Raw genomic sequence first — 19,167 nt, forward strand, 5'->3', positions numbered from 1 at the left:
CGGAGCTGCCAAGGAGGAGCTCCTGTTCCCGCAGCTCTGTCTCACAGTTCAGCACGGAAAGTATTTTTAACGGCGAATCCTTCTCCAAGTGCAACACTACATACAGGGCAGGAGGTTGTAAACATACGACTCAGTAAATACGAATCTGCTTCCAATCCTGCGTCAATCCCACTCACTTCCGTGTCTGTGAAGTGAAACGAAAGCCATTCGGGCGTCTCCGCCTCAGAGCCAAAGCACGAAACAAGCGCAAGGGGGAGGGGCTTATTGCAGTTTGAACCAATAGCGTGGCGCACATGTGTAGCGAGTGAGGAAGTGCGCTGGAGGCGGCGCAGTGTTTACTCAGGAAGCGCAGGGCCGGGACAGATCAGAGCAGCTGCGTCGGCTGTGCAGAGGTAAGGACTGCCTTTGTATTGTCATGAGTTGAAATGACTGCCCCGACTGAGGCAGCCATCACTTTTACACTTGTGGCTTTATTGTGGAAAATGTGTTAATACGAGAAACAAACTATAGGCACAATAATGGACGAGACATCAGTGCGAGTTGTTCTTTTCAAAGTTTATAGAAGAAGTCACGAAAATATGCTTTAGCTAGACTGGTGTAACGATGTTTCGAAATGGCCGCACAAGGAGAGATCAATTTAATCGATGTGTTATTTGTTTATGTATTTATTGGCAGATGCCCTAATCCATGGCGACTTACAGGTTACACAAGCATTACAAAAGTGCAGCAATACAATGAAATACAACATTCAAACTAAGCATTCATGTAAAGTATAATTTAGGAATAAAAGTAGTTTTTACCAAATACAAGGCATACATCCAAAGAGGTGACAAGTGCAGACTCGATGCAGTGAAGTCCTAGACCTGTGCTAAAGGCAGGGGGCAGAGGAGAAATCACAGTGAACAACAGGAGATGTAACAATGTGTGATTAAGCAGGAGCAGGAGATGTATAAAGTGCAGAATCACAGGAGTGCTGAACAGCTCTGGAGAATAAGATGCTATATTACAAGTGCAGTCTGGACAGATGTGTCTTGAGTCATAACCAGAAATTGTTCAGGGACTGTGATGTCCTGACCTCAGTGGGAAAGTCGTTCCACCGCTTAGGTGGTGTGGGTGCAAAAGGTGCGGCTCTTGAGGAAGGGGATTGGAGAGGAGGCAACGTTAGTCTTCTGGCGCAGGAGGACGAGAGAGGTCTGCAGGGAGTGTATAGACAGATGAGGGTCAGCTGGGTGCAGTCTGGTCAAGACAACGGTGAGTAATAGTCAAAGTCGTGAACTGGATGTGAGCCGAGATCAGATGCCAGTGAAGGGAGCGGAGAAGCACATGCAGTTCGGGGTACGTTTCTTTGGAATGATCATGTCTCATTATCATTTGCTGCAATCTGAAGTTGCTTTCCACAGGTTTGGGCGGAGTCACTTCTATGTAAGCTGCACTGCAATGACTAGGGGTTGATATAGCAGGTTTCAGATGAAGCACCTTTCACTATAGCATCCTCGACTCTACCTAGGTTTCAGTATCAAATCAATTGGGTTGGGTATTTGCGTTCACACTACAGTTTCAATAAGCATGTGCAGATCTACAGTGAGTGAAGGAAGTAAAGATTTGCTGACACGCATGCATTGTGATTTTCATCTCCGTCTACCTGTGTCAGTGGTCAGGTGGGTTGCTCTTGACCTGGTTCAACCCACTTTCTACTCTGAGTTTGTGTGCTTGTGTGAAAGGGTCTTAAGGTGTCAAGCAGATGGGGATTAAAAAGAGAACTACAGGAATCTGGCCCTCCAAGACAAGGGTTTTCCACTGCTTCAAATGCAAGGGGACTTAAAATCTTGTAATCTGACTCTATAAGTGTTAGTGGACCTGCTGAAAACAAGAGAACGTGAGACTGCCTTCTTAACCAGTTTGCATTGACATTGTGAATTTATTTTTTCAGTTAAAGAACAAACAAACCACATCATTAACAAACACACACACTTTAGGAATGAGATAGCGTAGTCAATACTGTCCTGTTACAGGTCATGTTAAACATTACCCCAGGTGTGCTTGTCACTCTATAGAATCAATCCTGATGTCAAATTCCAACATTAATATTAAATGTCAGAGAGAAGAGAACAGAAGGATGATTCTTCAAATGTACATTTCAGTACCAACTGTGAACCTCCGTCAACCTCCACATGACTATTATTCACACACAGTGCATGTGTGTATGAGTCAAGAGTGTGTGTTCAGTTCAGTGAGTTTGGCTTTGTTTAGCTTACCTCTCTGCAATGTGCTTGGCTGTGTATTATTAGAGATTGACAAAGGGGCTGAAATGTAGAAATTGGGTTTGCTTTGTTAAGTCTGGAGGGGGGAAAAATAATCTGGTTTTTCGTTTCTACCCAACAGCTTTTGTGAGCTTTTTTCAAAATACATCTTTAAATTAACAAGAGTCCTCTAATCCACTTTATCTGACCAGAGTTCAAATACACAAATACATTGTGATGAAATACTCCATTGGTGGGTGTTGATTGATCGTGTCAGTAGAAGCACAAAGTTCTTAATGCTGAAAACATTTGTTAACCAGCAGGTTTGCTTTGTTCCCTCAGACAAGATGGAACGCACCTGTGGGCTCCTGACTTTGAAAAATGAACCAGGTAAAACCACACTGTGTCTATCAGTTTAACCCCACTCTGTTTGTGTGTGTATTACTCTACCTCTATATGTGTGCCAGTATGTGTATCACACCCTTCCCTGTAACTTTCTGTGCTATTGTGTGTATCTTTTTCTCTCTGTTTGATTAAACTGTGCTCTCGCTGTCTGCCTCTGTGTCTCAGTGCCTCTGAAGTCGGTGTCGGTGGAGCTCAGTGTGCAGGGCTTTGTGGCAGATGTCTCCTCCACTCTGCAGTATGAGAACCAGGAGTCCAGTCCAGTGGAGGCTGTGTTTGTGTTCCCCATGGAGAGCGACTCCGCTGTCTATCGCTTCCAGGCCCAAATCGGAGGGGTGCTGATTGAGGCCGAGGTTCGAGAGAAGCAAGAGGTGAGGCTCTGAATATTATTGTGAATTCTGATTTGAAGTCAATATTTTAATTGTCTGTATTGTATTTTGATAGGTTATGTATATAAAATCTGTTGTGGCAGTGGGGGGGTATTGCCCGCTCAGGAAAAGAATAAGCAGACGTGATGTAGAAGTGGTGATTTATGGAAAGACAGTGCTCGAAATTGACAAAAAATAAATCAATACCTAGCTCCTCTCATGGCCTAGCTCAACATGATCAATGTCTGAAATCCAAGCCGTTGTCAAAAGCCAAGTCTTTGTTTGTTACATTAATCCAATCCAATTACATTCTTCTTTTGCTCTTTCTCACTGCTTGTGTTACTGAGGAGGGGAGCCAGTAACTGAGGGAACAGTGGCTCAGCTGATCCCATCGGCCCAGTTTTTCTAAACTTTTAATCTGGATCAGAATTATCCAGATTTTGTAATCCCCTTTTCTGCAATACTGGATCAGAGTAATCCTGCTGATTTTGAGTCTGTTTTTCAGAAAAATATCAGATAGAACCATTCTGATCCAGATACCACAAGATCAAGATTAAAAAGTACAGATTTGAATAGGCCTCTGTTTTGAATTTGTTAGGCCAAAAAGACTAAAATGAATTAGACTAAAATGCTATTTTTATGTTACCTTTTTTCACATATACATACACGTAATGCATAAAATAACTTGTAGACTTTATCTTACTGGATAACAAAATAATTAAAAACCCCAAACTTCCCATTTCTCTGAAAACTGATTTAATGTATTATTTCAAGGACCCTTTTAATAAAGGTTCACTAGAGCATCTCTTATTAACTGTCCAGCTGGTGCATCCTGCTGCATTGCTGCCAGTGGTGTGACAACGCCATCCGCTTGGGGCCGTGGAAGATCACCCCTGCCATCATGGAGAGGAACGTTTGCGTGTTTGAGCTATGTTATGAAGGACAGTACAGGCGAGAATTATGTTACATGCTTGCTGTGGCTCAACATGTAGGTAGTTTTTGCATGCAGATCGCCTCTTCAACACCGCATTTAAGTGCTTAGTTGTGCTGCTGGTTGTTCCATCGGCGCTGTTCAAATCTTTCCTCTGCATCAGTGTTTGCTGTGGCAAAAGGTGTCATTAGCCCTTTTTTTTAGAAGATATTAAATAATACAGGAGTATTTACAAGTTGCCAAAGACAGACACAGGACAGGTGAGGAGCAGCTATCTTGTTGTGTTCCAAGTTTCAGAGAGTCTTAGCATTCTTCATTTTGTTTTAGCTTTTACGTAATTGAAGTTAATCTTGTCTGGAGTTTGCCTTATTTTAAGTCAATTCAGTCCAGCTGCTGAGTTGGTGAAAGTAAATAGATTGAAGGAAAGGTGATTTACTCCAGGACTAGCAAGAATTCTGTTAAGTGCCTATGCCAGGTGGAGCCAGCTAAGTGTGGGTTGGTGGCAGCTAGAATAAAGGTACTTAAAGCTGCTATTGAGAAAACGGTAACAGCAGTTGACTAGGGGACAGAAACCTAGAGACAAAAAACCCCCCCAAAAAAACAGGTTTTCAGAATGATTGCCTTCCTGGATGAAAAAGGGAAGATTCCATCTGTGATCAAAGTCTGTGATCTTGACACTCGGCTTGCTGATCAGCGCTGTATTCGTGATATGGAAGAATTTGTCAATCAGCCCATGATAGAGATGTTGTCCACGCCAAAACCTAGGAAGGTTGAGCCCTTAGAGCAGGAAAGTGTACAGACCTGCTGGGTTACAGTAGGTTGTAAGCACAGAAAAGGGCGCTCACAACCCTTCAAGACATCCCAAGAACTAGAAATGCCCGTGGGGCGAATGGCCTCCTCTCGTTTGTACACTTTCTTATGTTCTTATAACTCTCCCTCAGACTTTGTACGTAATGGACAGACCTGAGATCTGCATAAGTATCTCCCACAAGTTGCACACTGATGCTGTGCCACCCCTTTCTGGTCACTCCCATTCTAAAGCCCTAAAGCAAATGTAAGTCAGATATCAATAAGTTTATGCATATTTTCAAAGCAAGGTTCATATGCTACATTCAATAATTGTGAAACATGACAAAATCAAAGTACAATAACTTACTTTTGATGCCCTTCATTCAAATACTCTTTCTTTAAAATAATTATTTTATTTGATTGTATATTTATTTTTATATTTGGGCTATACTATATGCCGACCTCTCCTCCCAAAAGAAAAAATATTTAATTCCTTAATCCATCTTCCTCTCTGTCCATTCTATTTTAATTTTTAATTTCCCATCCCTAATTTTCTCTTTATTGTCTAAGAAGTGCTTCTACCTGGCTGAAAAGACCACAGACCTCAGGCAGCTGGTCTCTGAGGATAGTTGCAGCTTCAGAACTTGTGCTATACTGGTGGTGCATTTTGAACATGGACAACTGCACTTCAGGTGATCTCTTTTTCAGCTCTGGGTACTGGTCCACCACAGCATTAACCTCTCCTGAGAGGAGAATCCTCTTAAGCTTGTCAAGCTCTTGTAGGCCGGCCTGATTGCCTGATGTTGCTCTGTCATATATCTGTTTAAATGTATCCTCTGACCTCCTTGCCTGTAAAGTGTTTTTCACACACTCAACTGCAGCAAGCATTCCAGCAACTGTAGCCATTCTCTTCTGTAAGCTGCTATTTGGGCACTCCAACTCCTCTATGACCATAGAGACTAAAAGGAGTCCCAGGACTGTGGTCCCTTTCTCAAAGTTCTCAAGAAGTCCTCTTGCTGTTGCTGTGTCTGAGCCATCAAACGTAGCGATCTCTTCCAAACTGAGCACTACAGACTCATACTTGTTTAATGTAAATTTGAATTTGTAATGTTTGATGCCTTGCACTTTGTATTGCACTTATGTTGTAAGTCGCCCTGGATAAGGGCGTCTGCAAAGAAATAATAATAATTCTGGCTTATTACTGTGCGGATTGCTGCAGTCTTTACAGTCCACCTGGTGGGACATAAAGGCTTCAGAGTTTGGAAACAACCAGTCTCACATCTGGCAACATCCTTGAACCGGGTTTTGAATTTCCCCAATTGCCTATTCAGACAGCCCAACTTGTAATGCACTGCAGTGGATACACATGTCAGAGATGCTGATGTGCAGGCAGCCTGTGTGACAAGATTTATACAATGAGGACAATGGACATAACCAGCCACTCGCTCTGTTTCTCTTAGTATGGCTTGTGTTCCTTTGATTTTTTTCCTGACATATTTGCTGCCCCATCGTATGTTTGTCCACGCAGACCTGAGATGGGCAAGTTAAGGCGCAGCAGGACATCCATAGCAACTTTTGCCAGGCTCTCTCCATTTGTCAAGGAGACTTTGTATAATCCAACAAATGCTTCATGGTGATGATCCACATAACGGACACAGAATGCCTCTTGTTCTGTTCCTGCAATGTCTTGAGTTCCACCTATTATATTCGAGAATTGCAACAGTGGTAGATCGAGGACTGTACTGGCAATATCTTTGACAATGCTGTTGGCCAATAAACACCGGATTTCATTCTGAAATTGTGTGCTTGAATAATCATGACACCGTGTTGTCAACCATGTAGCAAGTACTGGGTCATCCTCAGACCAAATTTGTAGTGTTTGGTAGAGATTTCCATCCTGTTCTCATTGCCCCCGAGAGCTAAACTCTGTCTAGCTAAAAGTTGCACAGTACCCACTATTTTTGAGAGGCATGATCTTGCTCTCTCTTGCTGGAGAGCTCTAACTGTGGACAGTGGGTATCGACTGGTCTTGTTTGGTGACTGTGTGTAGTCATGGCAACCTTGTGTGACTGGCTGCTTGAATGTAAAGAAAATGTTTCTATTGCCCTTTTCCAGTTTCTGAATCCAGAGGTTGAGGTTATCAATGCAGCATCAGAGTTTTTTGCAAGTGGTGATTTCTGGCTTTTGAAAGCTTTTGCGCAATATAACCACAATACTCCATTCACACTAGGACTGTAGTGGAGCCACTGGAATTCTTTGAACCACCTCTCTTGAAAACGAAGCGTCTTATTTGACAGCTTCTGTGTAGTGATAAGGCTTGTGTTTGGCTGATATGGTTTAACCGGAGCTACATCTGCCTCTGTGCTGACCTGTTCTGACATCTCCCTAATCACTACAGGGCTAGGAGTATCCCTGGCAATGACTACCCGCTGCTCCTCTTCCTAGAATATATTAACACAATACACAAAAATAACCAAAAACTGCATTGTATTACACAGACTGTGGTTGGATTATTTGAACGATTGCAGCCTCACCTGTGAAGCTCCATTACAACCATCAGACAAATGTGCAAAGGTGGACACAACATTTCTTTGATTCTGCTGGAATAAACAATAAAAATACTGCCTTCTAGGGCTGGGCAATATGGCCAAAATACAGTATCACAGTATTTTTCACATTTTTGACGGTATGGCAGTATTTTTTAATGGCCATTTTATACTGTTCGTAAAGCAATAGGACACAATGACATTGAATTATGTTTCCTTGTTCTGTGTCAGTTGTCTTGAAACCAAATCATGTCCACTCTATCAACGACGCACCTTTCTTCGGGACAGCGCAGCTCTGAGATGCTGCTGCAGGAGGCGAGCCGTGGCTGTGAGGCAAAAGATTATTCGGAAATCAAGTGGGACGTGTGGAGAGAATGAAAGCTACTGCTGCCCCACTGTTAGCGCAGGCGAATGTCAACTTCCATTACACAGTGAAGCTGTGAACAGCACTGTCAAAAACATAGATATAGAATTCTAGATCGACACTTGTCAATGCTTTATTAAATAATTACATCAATTAAAAAAAATATAATGTAAATCTATGATACACAATAATTAAGTTGTTACTTAAATGATTGGCAGTTCTATTTTGTTTTAATAAAATAATATAATATAATATAAAAATAATAACAAATTAAGTCATCCAATTACATACATTTCTACAGGGTTTGTGAAGAAAGGGGGTTGCACTCTTAGCGTAGATTTGCGCAGTTCTGCGCAGAGCTGAAGGATCCAACGGATCCCATTGGTGGAGCTGTGCAGATCTGTGCAGATCTGCGCAGATCTGCCTAAGTTTGCGTTACACGAACACTATCAGCGTTCTTTGATCAGATGCGTCACATGTCAGACAGCGCAGGATCAAGCAGCCGGAGCAGCAAGTTGTGGGATGCGCGAACACAATCCAGTTCATTGGTAGTTAAATGCTATGACTGAATGACACTGTAATTAGTAAATGATTCAGTTTAGCATAGAAAACTTTAAAATACCAATATGAAGGTCCGGTCCGTAAATGAATACCGGTATATAGTTTTTTTTTTTTTTACGGTATGGCCTTCAGCCATTTCATTTAATATTAGTTAAGATATTGTCTGTGATGTGTGCTCTTAGTGAAAAGAGCTATTACACAGACCTCTGTATTTCAATGTTTGTGGCTGATATAATGTTATATACATGTACATTTTGCCTGTACTGTACTTGAATTACACAACCTCACCTTCCAAGCTCCACCACAACCCTCTGGCATAACTACATTGGTTGACGCAACATCCTTCTGCTTCTGCTAATAAATATGAACATTTAAGATATGGGCTACACATTATAACATAAATAATTTTGTTTAAGTTATCCACTTTTATAGACTACTGCTATGCAGCAACATTTCACCTCCATAGTTGATCTTTTCTCCCTGCTGTGACAGGGACCCCTGTCATGGTCACGTCTGATCGTGCTAAAATGCAGTAAGGAATATGACATGAACAGCTTGATCTACATTGAAGGCCTGCAGAACCTGATGGCAATGTTTGATCTATAAGATCGACATTAGGCTGAAATGTCAAATGCAGCTACCTATGTAGGGAACTACATGTAACGTTAGCTAACTTTTCAAGAGATCAACTATTAAGCTAGTTAGTTAGTTAGCTAGCTAGCTGCAGCACTCACTTTGTCTTTGCATAGAAAAAACACACGTATGTCAGGTTTGATGCTCTGAATCATTGTGTTTTGATCTAGAAAGTCTTAATTCAGTATCTGATGTAATCACAACTGCTTATTCAACAGACAAGAACCTAAATGTGCTTTTTTGTTTTTGGTAAAATAATGGTTAGGTCAGTAATCGGTCTGCATTAATACATTGTTTTCATTTGCTCATGCTGATCTACTGCTTGTTAATAACATTACTGCCTTCGTTGCCTATTGCTTCCCTAAGACCAGGGAAAATGTTTAAAGAAACCTTTTAAAGAACATTTTACCAGTTTCCAGACCACCCTAATCTAGGCCCTAATCATTATTAAAAATGTTCTGTGCTTAACCTCCATATTATGGCAAACTACAGGCTTTAGATGATACCAACATGATAAATGTCTTCAAACATCCTGTTCAAAACCTCAGTGTGAACAAATTCCATAGTGGGATGGTCATGATGTGTTGCTCAATGTGTGTCCTCAATCATCACTCACTGTGTAGGTGTTCAGGCTTGGCAGTGATACGTTTCTATACAACAAGACTGCATGGAATGGTTAAACTAGTTATTGCATATTATGCAAATGTTTACCTTGGATACTATTGGCTACCACACCCATGTTTGTATTCACTTCTTGCAACACTGCAACAGAACCGGATAACTTTGCAAAAGGAAGATTAACATCGCTCCCACTGACACAAAGTGATAGGAAATATAGAAGGGGGATCAGCTCACCACAAAAGGATGTGTGGAACTGATTCCCCCTTCTATATTTCCTATCTCTGAATCACATGCTCATTCACCACTAGTCCCACTTTGTGCCAGAAACACCGTGAGATGGTTGACTATAGGACTGAGTGTATCCATTTCCCGCTTAACTTTAGTATATATAGAGCTGTAAGGTCCAGAAGGACTGCAGTCCAGAAGGATTTATAGGCCTCTCTGAGATATAAATGTCACCTAAACCTTATTCAGAAAAAATAAAAATGTCAACTAAATGAAAGACGGAAATCTAAACTCATTGTTCTCCTCCAGCAAAGCAGCAGGATAGGTAGACGGCAACTCCTGTGCATTCAGTCCACACCATACAGTTTACATTTAAATTTCAAGTAAAAGTGCTGGTGCTTCTGTAATTGTGAATTCTAAACAATAAAGTTATTTATTGATTGTTGTTGTTGACTGATTGGGCACGAGTTGTTGCCTACATATCCTTATGCTTGGCTGGAAGAGAACATCTAGGGTGGTCAGACTCCAGTCCTGGGGGTATGCTGGTTTTTGTTGCAGCAGGAGCTACCAATTACTTAATTAATGGCATTATTTACTCGGGTAGGCTTATCTAAAACTTACATATTGTATTTTTATAGCCGATACCTTACAATTTTTTGATTACTCAAAATATTGAACCCACAGAACATTTCAGAGTCTAGACTGGAGTGTAAATTCATCTAGACCAATTAAGGAGACAAAAGCTGTGCTGCAATGAAGCCTAGCTGGACTGGAGTCTGGCCCCCTTGATCTAGAGTAAAATCTATTTTATTCCTGAACTAGACACCCCGTGCTTAAAAACGAACGTAGATCACTGTTGTAGCACCAGCATTTCTGTAGCTCTCAACACAAATCTATACATCCGTCCGTATGACTTATGTTTGTGTCTGTCAGGCTCGGGATGAGTATGACGACGCAGTGAGCTCTGGCCAACAGGCGTTCCTCCTGGAGGAGAGTGACGAGAGCTCTGATGTGTTCCGGCTCAGTGTGGGCAGCCTGCCCCCGGGGCAGAGCGCCTCTGTCTCCCTGTCCTACGTCACTGAGCTGGCTGTGCAGGAGGACGGGGCTCTGAGGTTCTGTCTGCCCGGCGTGCTCAATCCCCGCTACACCCCCGCAGGTAAGGACACGACAGGCCCTCAAAAGAGGAACACTAATTCTTCTGGCTTTTGTTCCCCAGTGACTCCCAGTGACTTAATCCCTCTCACTTTTGTTCCAACCCAGTTCCCAGAATCATCTTTACAGGGCAGGGAATTGTGTTCTCAGTGGCTTACCTTCAATCTAATAAACTTCAAATGAACAGTAAAAGATTTTAAAATAATGTTGATATGTGTAAATGATTAGATAACTAAATGAATTAAGTACTTAAGCGCTACAGTTGCAAGCAAAATCCAGAAAAAAACATGGCCTTCCAGGAACTGGGGCGCTTTCAGAAAAAAAAAAATATTACTACCGTAGAGCTGTTGTTCTGGTTCAAGTGGGTTCTCTGACTCACAACATTGACATGCAAATAGCATACCCTCTGTGTTGTTAATATTAGATATTCTGAATAGAATGCAAAATTTAGGGGTGAATTTGAAAGACTGGAACGATGGGGTTTACAGGCAAAAACACCTAAATCAGTTTAACTCATTCCAATGAAGCTGATTCTAGGAATACAAACGAGAGGAGGCCATTCAACCCATTGTGCTTGTTTGGTGTCCATTAATAGTGATCCAAGGATCAAGTCTAGTAAATTGGCTAATTTGCCAATTAGCCAATTACTGATTTATCTAATAATGTAGGACAACTAAGGGATTATTTCTACCACTGCTTTGTTTTCATTAAAAATGTACCTTCTTATTGACAAAAACAAATGTCACAAGTTCTCTCCCAACCCCTGCTTCAGAGAGATGACACCCCTGTTCTTAACACATTGTTATTACTGAACTTATGAACTAAGAGAACCTTTATTTTTTAACAAAACTTTATTTTGCCAAACTATTTAACCGTGTAATAACTTCTATTATCTGTCTCCAACAGATTTAATATTTCTCTTGCATTGTTACAGGATTAATAAATTATCATGCTGTTTATTTTTTCTTAAATTCAATTCCCTCTTCTGTTCAAGACTAGAAATATCCAGTTCCTTTCACCTGTCTCTCTCTGTCTCAGGAGGGATGTCTATGACCGCATCTGCACCAGCTGCCCCCGGGGGCTTTGTGCCCTACAGCCTGTCTCTCAGTGCTAACATCCGCTCCCCCAGCGGGATCGATACAGTCCAGTCCAACTGCCCCCTTGACCCACTGGAGCACCTCACTGAGGACAAGACCGAGGCCAAGGTAAGTCGTCTGTCTGTCACCTCTGGAATGACAGAAGCAGGGCTGGTGCTGTCACCAGTTGCATAAGTTGCACATAAGGACAGTGTGTAAGCTGAACTGTGCGTGTGCCTGTGCGTGTGCCTGTGCGTGTGCCTGTGCGTGTGCCTGTGCGTGTGCCTGTGCGTGTGCCTGTGCGTGTGCCTGTGCGTGTGCCTGTGCGTGTGCCTGTGCCTCTTTCACCATGGGAGTAACTCGCATGACTGTGGTGTTTAAATTCTCCTGACTCACAAACCCAGGGAAATGCATCCCTGAGTACTTCTCAGTCTCTTTTCTATTTCTCTCTTTTTCTTTAGGTTAATCTGTCTCCTGGTCATAAGTTTGATCGGGATGTGGAGCTGTTGGTCTATTATAAAAACGCCCACCAGCCCACCACCATCCTGGAGGCGGGGTTACCGTCTGCCACTCCTGGTAAGGATGGGTTTGGATGAGAAGAGAGCAGAGATAGTAGCTGCTTCGCAAGAGCGGGCGCAGAGCGCAGAGCTTTTCAAAACTGTTTTTTTTTTTTTTTTTTTGGTGTTCATGCATTTGTTTGGCCAGGCGGCACCGATTTTGTTGGGAAACTGTAGTATGGTACCTTCTGGACATTCTCTATATAAACACACACCTCTCTCGGTCTCGTTCTGTTCCTCTCTCTCTCAGGTTCATTGATGGCGGATGCCGTGGCAATGCTCAGTTTCTACCCAGAGTTCCCTGTGGCTGTGCTGTCATCCCTGTCTTCCTGTGGGGAGTTCATCTTCCTGGTGGATCGCTCTGGCAGCATGGATTGCCCCATGAGCACCGGGACCAGAGAGATGCAGCGCATAAAGAGTGCCAGGGTAACACCGCACAGCCACACACAACAAAGGCTTTGTCACACTGGCCACAAATGGGACTACAGCTGTTGCCAGCTTGCAAACTTGTGTGATGAAAGTAGTGTGACCACATTTGTCCATAATACCCTGTACACTTAATAGAAGGACGTGATCCTTTTGACTCAACATTGGCACTTGCATTTTAAAGTCTTAAGGACTATTCAAATTCCACATCCGATGCAGGTCAGCTGATCAAATTACAAATGGCACCCAAACAGATTGAATCCACTCCTCTAAGTCCATTATTTTGGGATGTATACCAGGTGCTCAGTGCAATGCATTTCCTTGCATTCAAGCAGGGACTAGTTGGGCTAGGTTGTGTTGCTCTGGGACACATTGTGTCTGTCTGTGGAGAGAATGTAATGAGATACGGAGGAATCCACATACCCACAACCCAACAAGAGACCAGCTCTTGTGGTGCAACCATATTTCATGGATCTTGAAATTCTGAGGGCTGAAGCTCAAATTCCACCTCCAATCAATCCATTTCTATTTGTTATAACACCCTTCACCCCTTTGCCACTGAGTACTTCACAGAATAAAAGAGTACTATAACATTATTTAAAACAAAATGTACAAAAATGTACAGCCCGCCCCTCAAATTTTTTAAACTGATTGGCACTGTAAATTTGGCAATGACGGCACTGCCCCCAAATACTTGAGCAGCGCTCATGTTATTTTCTGAATATTCTGAATGTTTTAGCTCGGGTTCTTGTTGTGCAGATTTCCGCAGTTCTACATAGATATGCAGAATCCCATCGCTCCCATTGGTGGAGGTGCCCAGATCCATGCAGAACTGTGGAGATCTGCATCGCACGAACACAATCTTAATGTTATGATGACTGTTTATGCTGCCGTGCGGCACTCTGGGAGCTAGAGGAAGATGACAGATACTGTAAGTTTAAGTGATTAATTGTGGTCAGCATGGATGTGTTTATTGAACACGTGGAAAAGAAGCATTTTGTTTACCGTTATCAAATGGAGAAATTACCACAATCATTCATATTTAACACTCCAACAATTTAAAAACGTCATAAAGTTGGCAAAAGAAAGCTGTAAATTCTCAAAAATAAATAAATGATGCCTTTGATGTGTAGAATGTATTTGTGCATACTATTTTTATTCACGGTAGTTTGATCCAATGCATTATTTTTCTCATAAAAAAATCAATGCCACTCGAAGTATATTAATCTACTACCAGTTTTAGTTACTTTACAAAATGTAAAAGCAGTAGATATTTTAGACAATATAGAAGGGTTACTTATGCAACCAAATGAGAATTGTATTGTCACGAGAGGGCAGTGGGGGGATCTGGGACTTTGTGTTGGACTCACAGGGGATGGCAGACTCCAGGAGGGCCCCTGTGAGTGCTGTGTGATTAGAAGGCAAGCGATGAGTGTAGTGTGTGATGTCACCAACCATGAGTCCCTGTGCTGCAATGTAATACATTGTAATGTACTTTAGCATTATAATCTTCACACATAATGCATGATGAAATGTGATTCATGCATTTTACTGCGCTGTAGCAATGCTCAAACATGTAAATGATGTATTCATGAATGCACTTATTCTTTAATGATGTGACATGCTTTGGAAAGGTGTTCCACTATAACCAATTAAGCATGATTGATCTTATTTGAATGAAGATTAAAGATGCTCATTGTCCAAAAAAAAAGATAGAGCTAGTGAAGTGCTATTACTTTTGCTTTTTTATATATGTAAATATATGTAAGCAAAAATGGAACCTACATATTTATAATATTTCTTGTCTAATAACTTAAGTACAACAAAAATGGCCATTTAGCCCGAGTATAAACTTTTACATCCCTAATTAATAATTGGCACCCTTGGCAACATAAACAAACCAGACTTTGGGAATGAAGTCAAAAGGTATTGCCATCCCTGGCCTAGGCCTAATGGTTGCTCCCTTCAGGCAATTTAGATATAAACATAAATGTTGCTGTCTGTAAACTTCCTTCTGGGATGACCTGTCTGCTGTAATGTTCTACAAGAGGAATTGAAAGCATGTTTGTTTTGTTTTTGAAATGTATATTATTATATACAAGTATTCTGTAAACGCATATGTATTTATTTATTGTTGTCAGAAATGTGTCAAAATCACCATTTATCTTCTCATTTATCTAGTATTCACAAATATGCAATTTTATTTTAGACATCAGACTGCTATGCCAAAACTGACATTGTAGAAACAAATGTTGAAAGTCTCAATGTTACTTTACAAATCTATTTGAAATGTACTTGACAGTACAATGACGGTGAGTACCTGAGCTTGTTTACAGATCACAGATTAAATGACGAATCATTGCCTGAGTTGCTGGGTATTGGCCAGCATTTGTGTGCATTAACCCTTCTCTGTTTTGCTCTCTCTCCCTCTCTTTTTCTAGGATACCCTGCTGCTCCTGTTGAAGAGCCTCCCTCTGGGCTGCTACTTCAATATTTATGGCTTTGGGTCGACTTTTGAGTCCTTCTTCCCGTGAGTAACCAGACACACCTGTGATTTTACACAAGCCTGGTCTGCAAGCTCCACAATCCAATAGGCAAAACAGATCATGTTGAGGAGTAGAGCAATTCTCTCAGCTGAGGCTTAAATACAGAAGTGATGGGACTGAGTGTTCGTCTGCCCCTCCATCCCTCAGTGACAGTGTGGAATACACCCAGGAGACTATGGACTCGGCTGTGGAGAAGGTGAAAACTATGGAGGCTGACCTCGGAGGGACTGAGATTCTGGAGCCCCTGAAGGAGATCTACAGGAAGCCCTGCCGAGATGGACACCCCCGTCAGGTATGCAGTGTTACTGCAGTCTCGTCACTGTCTACTGATCTTTCACTGGGACTGTATGATAAAGTCCTGTCACTGTGTACTGAAATGCACTGCACTAAGACTATATAAAATATCTATCCACATGCCAAATGTATTTATTTATTTTTGTTATTATAAAACACAATTCAGTTTGTTGGGAAATTTAAACTATATCAGTAAGCAGTTTGGTTTAAATATTTGCCTTTGTAATGGCATTGGCTGGAGTTTGTTTAATTATTACTGGAAACATCTGTCTTTCTTTCTCGGTCCCTCTCCTTCTCTCCTTCTTTTTTGGCGTAACAAAATAAGTTGTTTTGCCAAAGCACTCAACAAGATAATGCAGCAATACAAACTGTGTCTTGGAAAGTCTCTCTCTCTCTCTCCCAGCTATTTGTGTTTACAGATGGAGAAGTGGGAAACACCAAAGAGGTGACAGACCTGGTGAAGATTAATGCCCTCTCTCACAGGTAGGGAACATTACAGGATGGGCTCATTAGTTCAGACTGTGATGGTTCCAGTCTGAGCTGTATAATCCTCACAGTGTTGCACAATCTGCACCAGTTAAGCTACTTTATGTTGTAAGTCGTCATGGATAAGGGCATCTGCCAAGAAATAATAATATTATTATTACTAATAATTTAATCGTGTTTCCAGGTAAGTCTAACCCCATTCACACTGAAACAGTTGCCAGCAATTTTCCAGCAAGGTCTGTCTGTGTAATGCGTACAATAACAACTACACATGACTACATTGTATTGTTTACTGTATATTTCCTATACAGTTGTGTAAATTTTAATTTGTAAATTGCATTATGCTTTGAACTGTACTGTATTTTTTGCACTTTGTATTGCACTTAATTGTGTTATAAGTCGCCCTGGATAAGGGCGTCTGCCAATAAATAAATAATAATGACGTCAACAACATGCTGGGCCAAATGGCCTCCTCTCGTTTGTCAACTTTCTTAATAAAGTTACTACAGTCTAACACAATTGACTACTTCTGATACAACCAAATACATGGGTGTGTTCATGTTGTGCAGGATGTGTGCAGATCTGACCAGCAAAACAATTAATTTTCAGAATCTGTGACAATTGTCTGTATCCAATATTTAAACACACTGTATGCACTTATTGAACACAACAATATGATGCTATATTTGTGAATATTATAATCAGTGTTGTGCTGCTGAATGGCGATTGTTTTGCCGATTTAAAAATATACAATAACACAGTAGTGTGACGTCTCCTAAATATCCATCTCGGAGTATTTTACTGCTTCTGACATATCTTTAAACGGGGAAATGATCGCACTTGTACAAACATGTCCAGAGTGCTGGTCCGGGTCTCCTCTCCAGATCCACGGGCTTCTGTAGCGTCTCGTCCCCATGGCCACAGTGCTCTTGCCGGCAGTCTCTGTTTTCTGTGTGAATGCATCCTTGCCGGCAATTTTCCGGCATTCAAACCCAGTGTGAATGGGGGACAACAGGAAAAAAAGCAGGCAAACTTTTCCGGCATTTCAGTGTGAATGGGGCTTCTCATCTGTGACCAAACCCCTGACAGGAACTCCATGACCAGGGTGAGAACTATGGAGAGAGATTAACTGTCAAAAAGATGAATCTGTAAAAAAACGGTTTGTACTTGTAATTACCAATGCAAATGGAAAATACAAGTACAAATCACAAAGTTATGAGTACGACTTTACAGGACACCTGGACATTTAAATAAATCTGTGACCGTCCCTGTAAATCCGGGACGTATGGTCACCTTCCACATGAGTAAGTCATATGAGCTATGAACTTGGCAAAAGACATGGCGAAGTGTGTGGTTTGTGAGCCCTGCACATGCACTGTTTTTATAATAAGCCTATAGCATTGGTATTTTGACTTAAGAGAGAAATAAGTGATAGAAAAAAGCAGTAGCATCAGCATTTCGCATGAGCATTCCCTAGTTATAACACCGGAGCTGAACGCATGTGCTGTGAAATCTTCATTGATTGTTCCCCCAATCTACAATCTCTGCCTTTGACCTTTGTGACGTATTTCTGTCAGTGATTTCATGGTCTTCCCATTCGTAATTTTGATTTGTACTTGTAACTTCTTGAATTTCGTACTCGTAACGTCTTGCGATTTTGTATCTGTAATTACAAGTACAAATTATTTGTTACCCTTATTTTTAACCCTTTTTGTCATTAATCTCCCTCCTGTCTAAAGTCGTACTCGTGTTTTTGATTTGTACTCGTAATCGTTTGTGATTTGTACTTGTACTTTTGATTTTCATCTGTAATTACAAGTACAAACTGTTTTGATGGATACCAATCTTTTTGACGGTAATCTCCCCCCATAGAGAACTACTGGTGTAGATCAGTACACTGTGTAACACTAGTGTGTGTTGTGCTGTCCAGGTGCTTTACCTTTGGCATCGGGGAGGGGGCCTCCAGTTCTCTGATCAAAGGAATGGCCAGAGAGGGATCAGGACACCCCCAGTTCATCACCGGGACGGACCGCATGCAGCCCAAGGTCAGACACACACAGGAATATTGGCTTGAATGTACTAAGCTGTGTACCTGAAGACCATGTTAGATCTACTGTTCCCGTCCGTCTTCTCCTATGTCTCTGTGAGTGCATTTGATCGTTCCTTTATTTCCTTTCTATGTTCTAATCGTGAAGACCAGAACTCAGCCCTTTCCTTTGAATGGAACCACAGTCCTATGAAACTGCAGCCCCCCAAGAACTGCATTTGTAGTTAATGTAACATGACTCCAGATTGACTGTACAGACTTAGTACAGCTTGTTGTCAGTTGAATACTCTCCTGTTATTTCTTTGTGTGTTATGTTTCTGTGTGTGTTTTATCTGAATCCATGCTGTCTATAGGTTTCTTTCCTGCACTGTTACCTTTTTCATTTGTACTTTGAAATACATGCTGTCAACCAATTTGTGGACATGATGCAACGAGAACGTCTATAAAACACGAACCTGAAGGACCCTGAGAAGCCACAGAGTCTATCAGTGTGCAGTGATCCAACCCCCCTCCTGGCTGTGATTCATGTTTAGTGGATTCTGTGTCTTTGGTGCTTGTTTTTCTGAAGCAGCTGTTTATTAGTTACTCTGTGGGTTTCACTATTAACCCACTCTATCGGTCTCTTGTTTTTAGTGTGAAAGTAGCCTAATCTCCGTGTGTCTATATTGCCTCACTCTCTCTCTCTCTCTCTCTCTCCCCCTCCCTCCCCAGGTGATGCAGTCTTTGCGCTTCGCTCTGCAGCCTGCAGTTCATGATATCTCTGTGAAATGGGACCTCCCGCCAGCAGTGAACGTGTCTCCCCTGTCACCTCCCCTGAAGGTGCTGTTCCAGGGTCAGAGGGCACTGCTGTACGTCCAGCTCACAGGACAGGTCAGGACTCGCAACGCAAACTGGCAGCACATT

At 41.7% G+C, this 19,167-nt stretch overlaps 1 protein-coding gene across 2 annotated transcripts in view; it reads left to right on the top strand.

The window, feature by feature from the left end:
* The first annotated feature begins 280 nt into the window (after positions 1 to 280).
* The window catches only part of LOC136755353 (von Willebrand factor A domain-containing protein 5A), a 36,349-nt gene continuing 17,462 nt past the window's right edge, over positions 281 to 19,167 (top strand). Inside the window, exons 1-12 of one of the 2 annotated variants that reach the window (XM_066711871.1) lie at positions 281 to 392; positions 2,583 to 2,630; positions 2,811 to 3,013; positions 10,614 to 10,836; positions 11,871 to 12,037; positions 12,370 to 12,484; positions 12,716 to 12,891; positions 15,333 to 15,421; positions 15,585 to 15,729; positions 16,135 to 16,214; positions 18,148 to 18,262; positions 18,976 to 19,134. In XM_066711871.1, coding sequence (XP_066567968.1) covers positions 2,588 to 2,630; positions 2,811 to 3,013; positions 10,614 to 10,836; positions 11,871 to 12,037; positions 12,370 to 12,484; positions 12,716 to 12,891; positions 15,333 to 15,421; positions 15,585 to 15,729; positions 16,135 to 16,214; positions 18,148 to 18,262; positions 18,976 to 19,134 — 1,515 coding nt within the window. In that variant the 5' untranslated portion in view covers positions 281 to 392; positions 2,583 to 2,587. Of the gene's footprint in view, positions 393 to 1,192; positions 1,336 to 2,582; positions 2,631 to 2,810; positions 3,014 to 10,613; positions 10,837 to 11,870; positions 12,038 to 12,369; positions 12,485 to 12,715; positions 12,892 to 15,332; positions 15,422 to 15,584; positions 15,730 to 16,134; positions 16,215 to 18,147; positions 18,263 to 18,975; positions 19,135 to 19,167 lie in introns of those variants that run through there. The other variant, XM_066711880.1, reaches the window with a different exon arrangement.

This window comes from Amia ocellicauda, chromosome 1 (assembly GCF_036373705.1).
Source record: "Amia ocellicauda isolate fAmiCal2 chromosome 1, fAmiCal2.hap1, whole genome shotgun sequence".
NCBI lineage: Eukaryota > Metazoa > Chordata > Actinopteri > Amiiformes > Amiidae > Amia > Amia ocellicauda.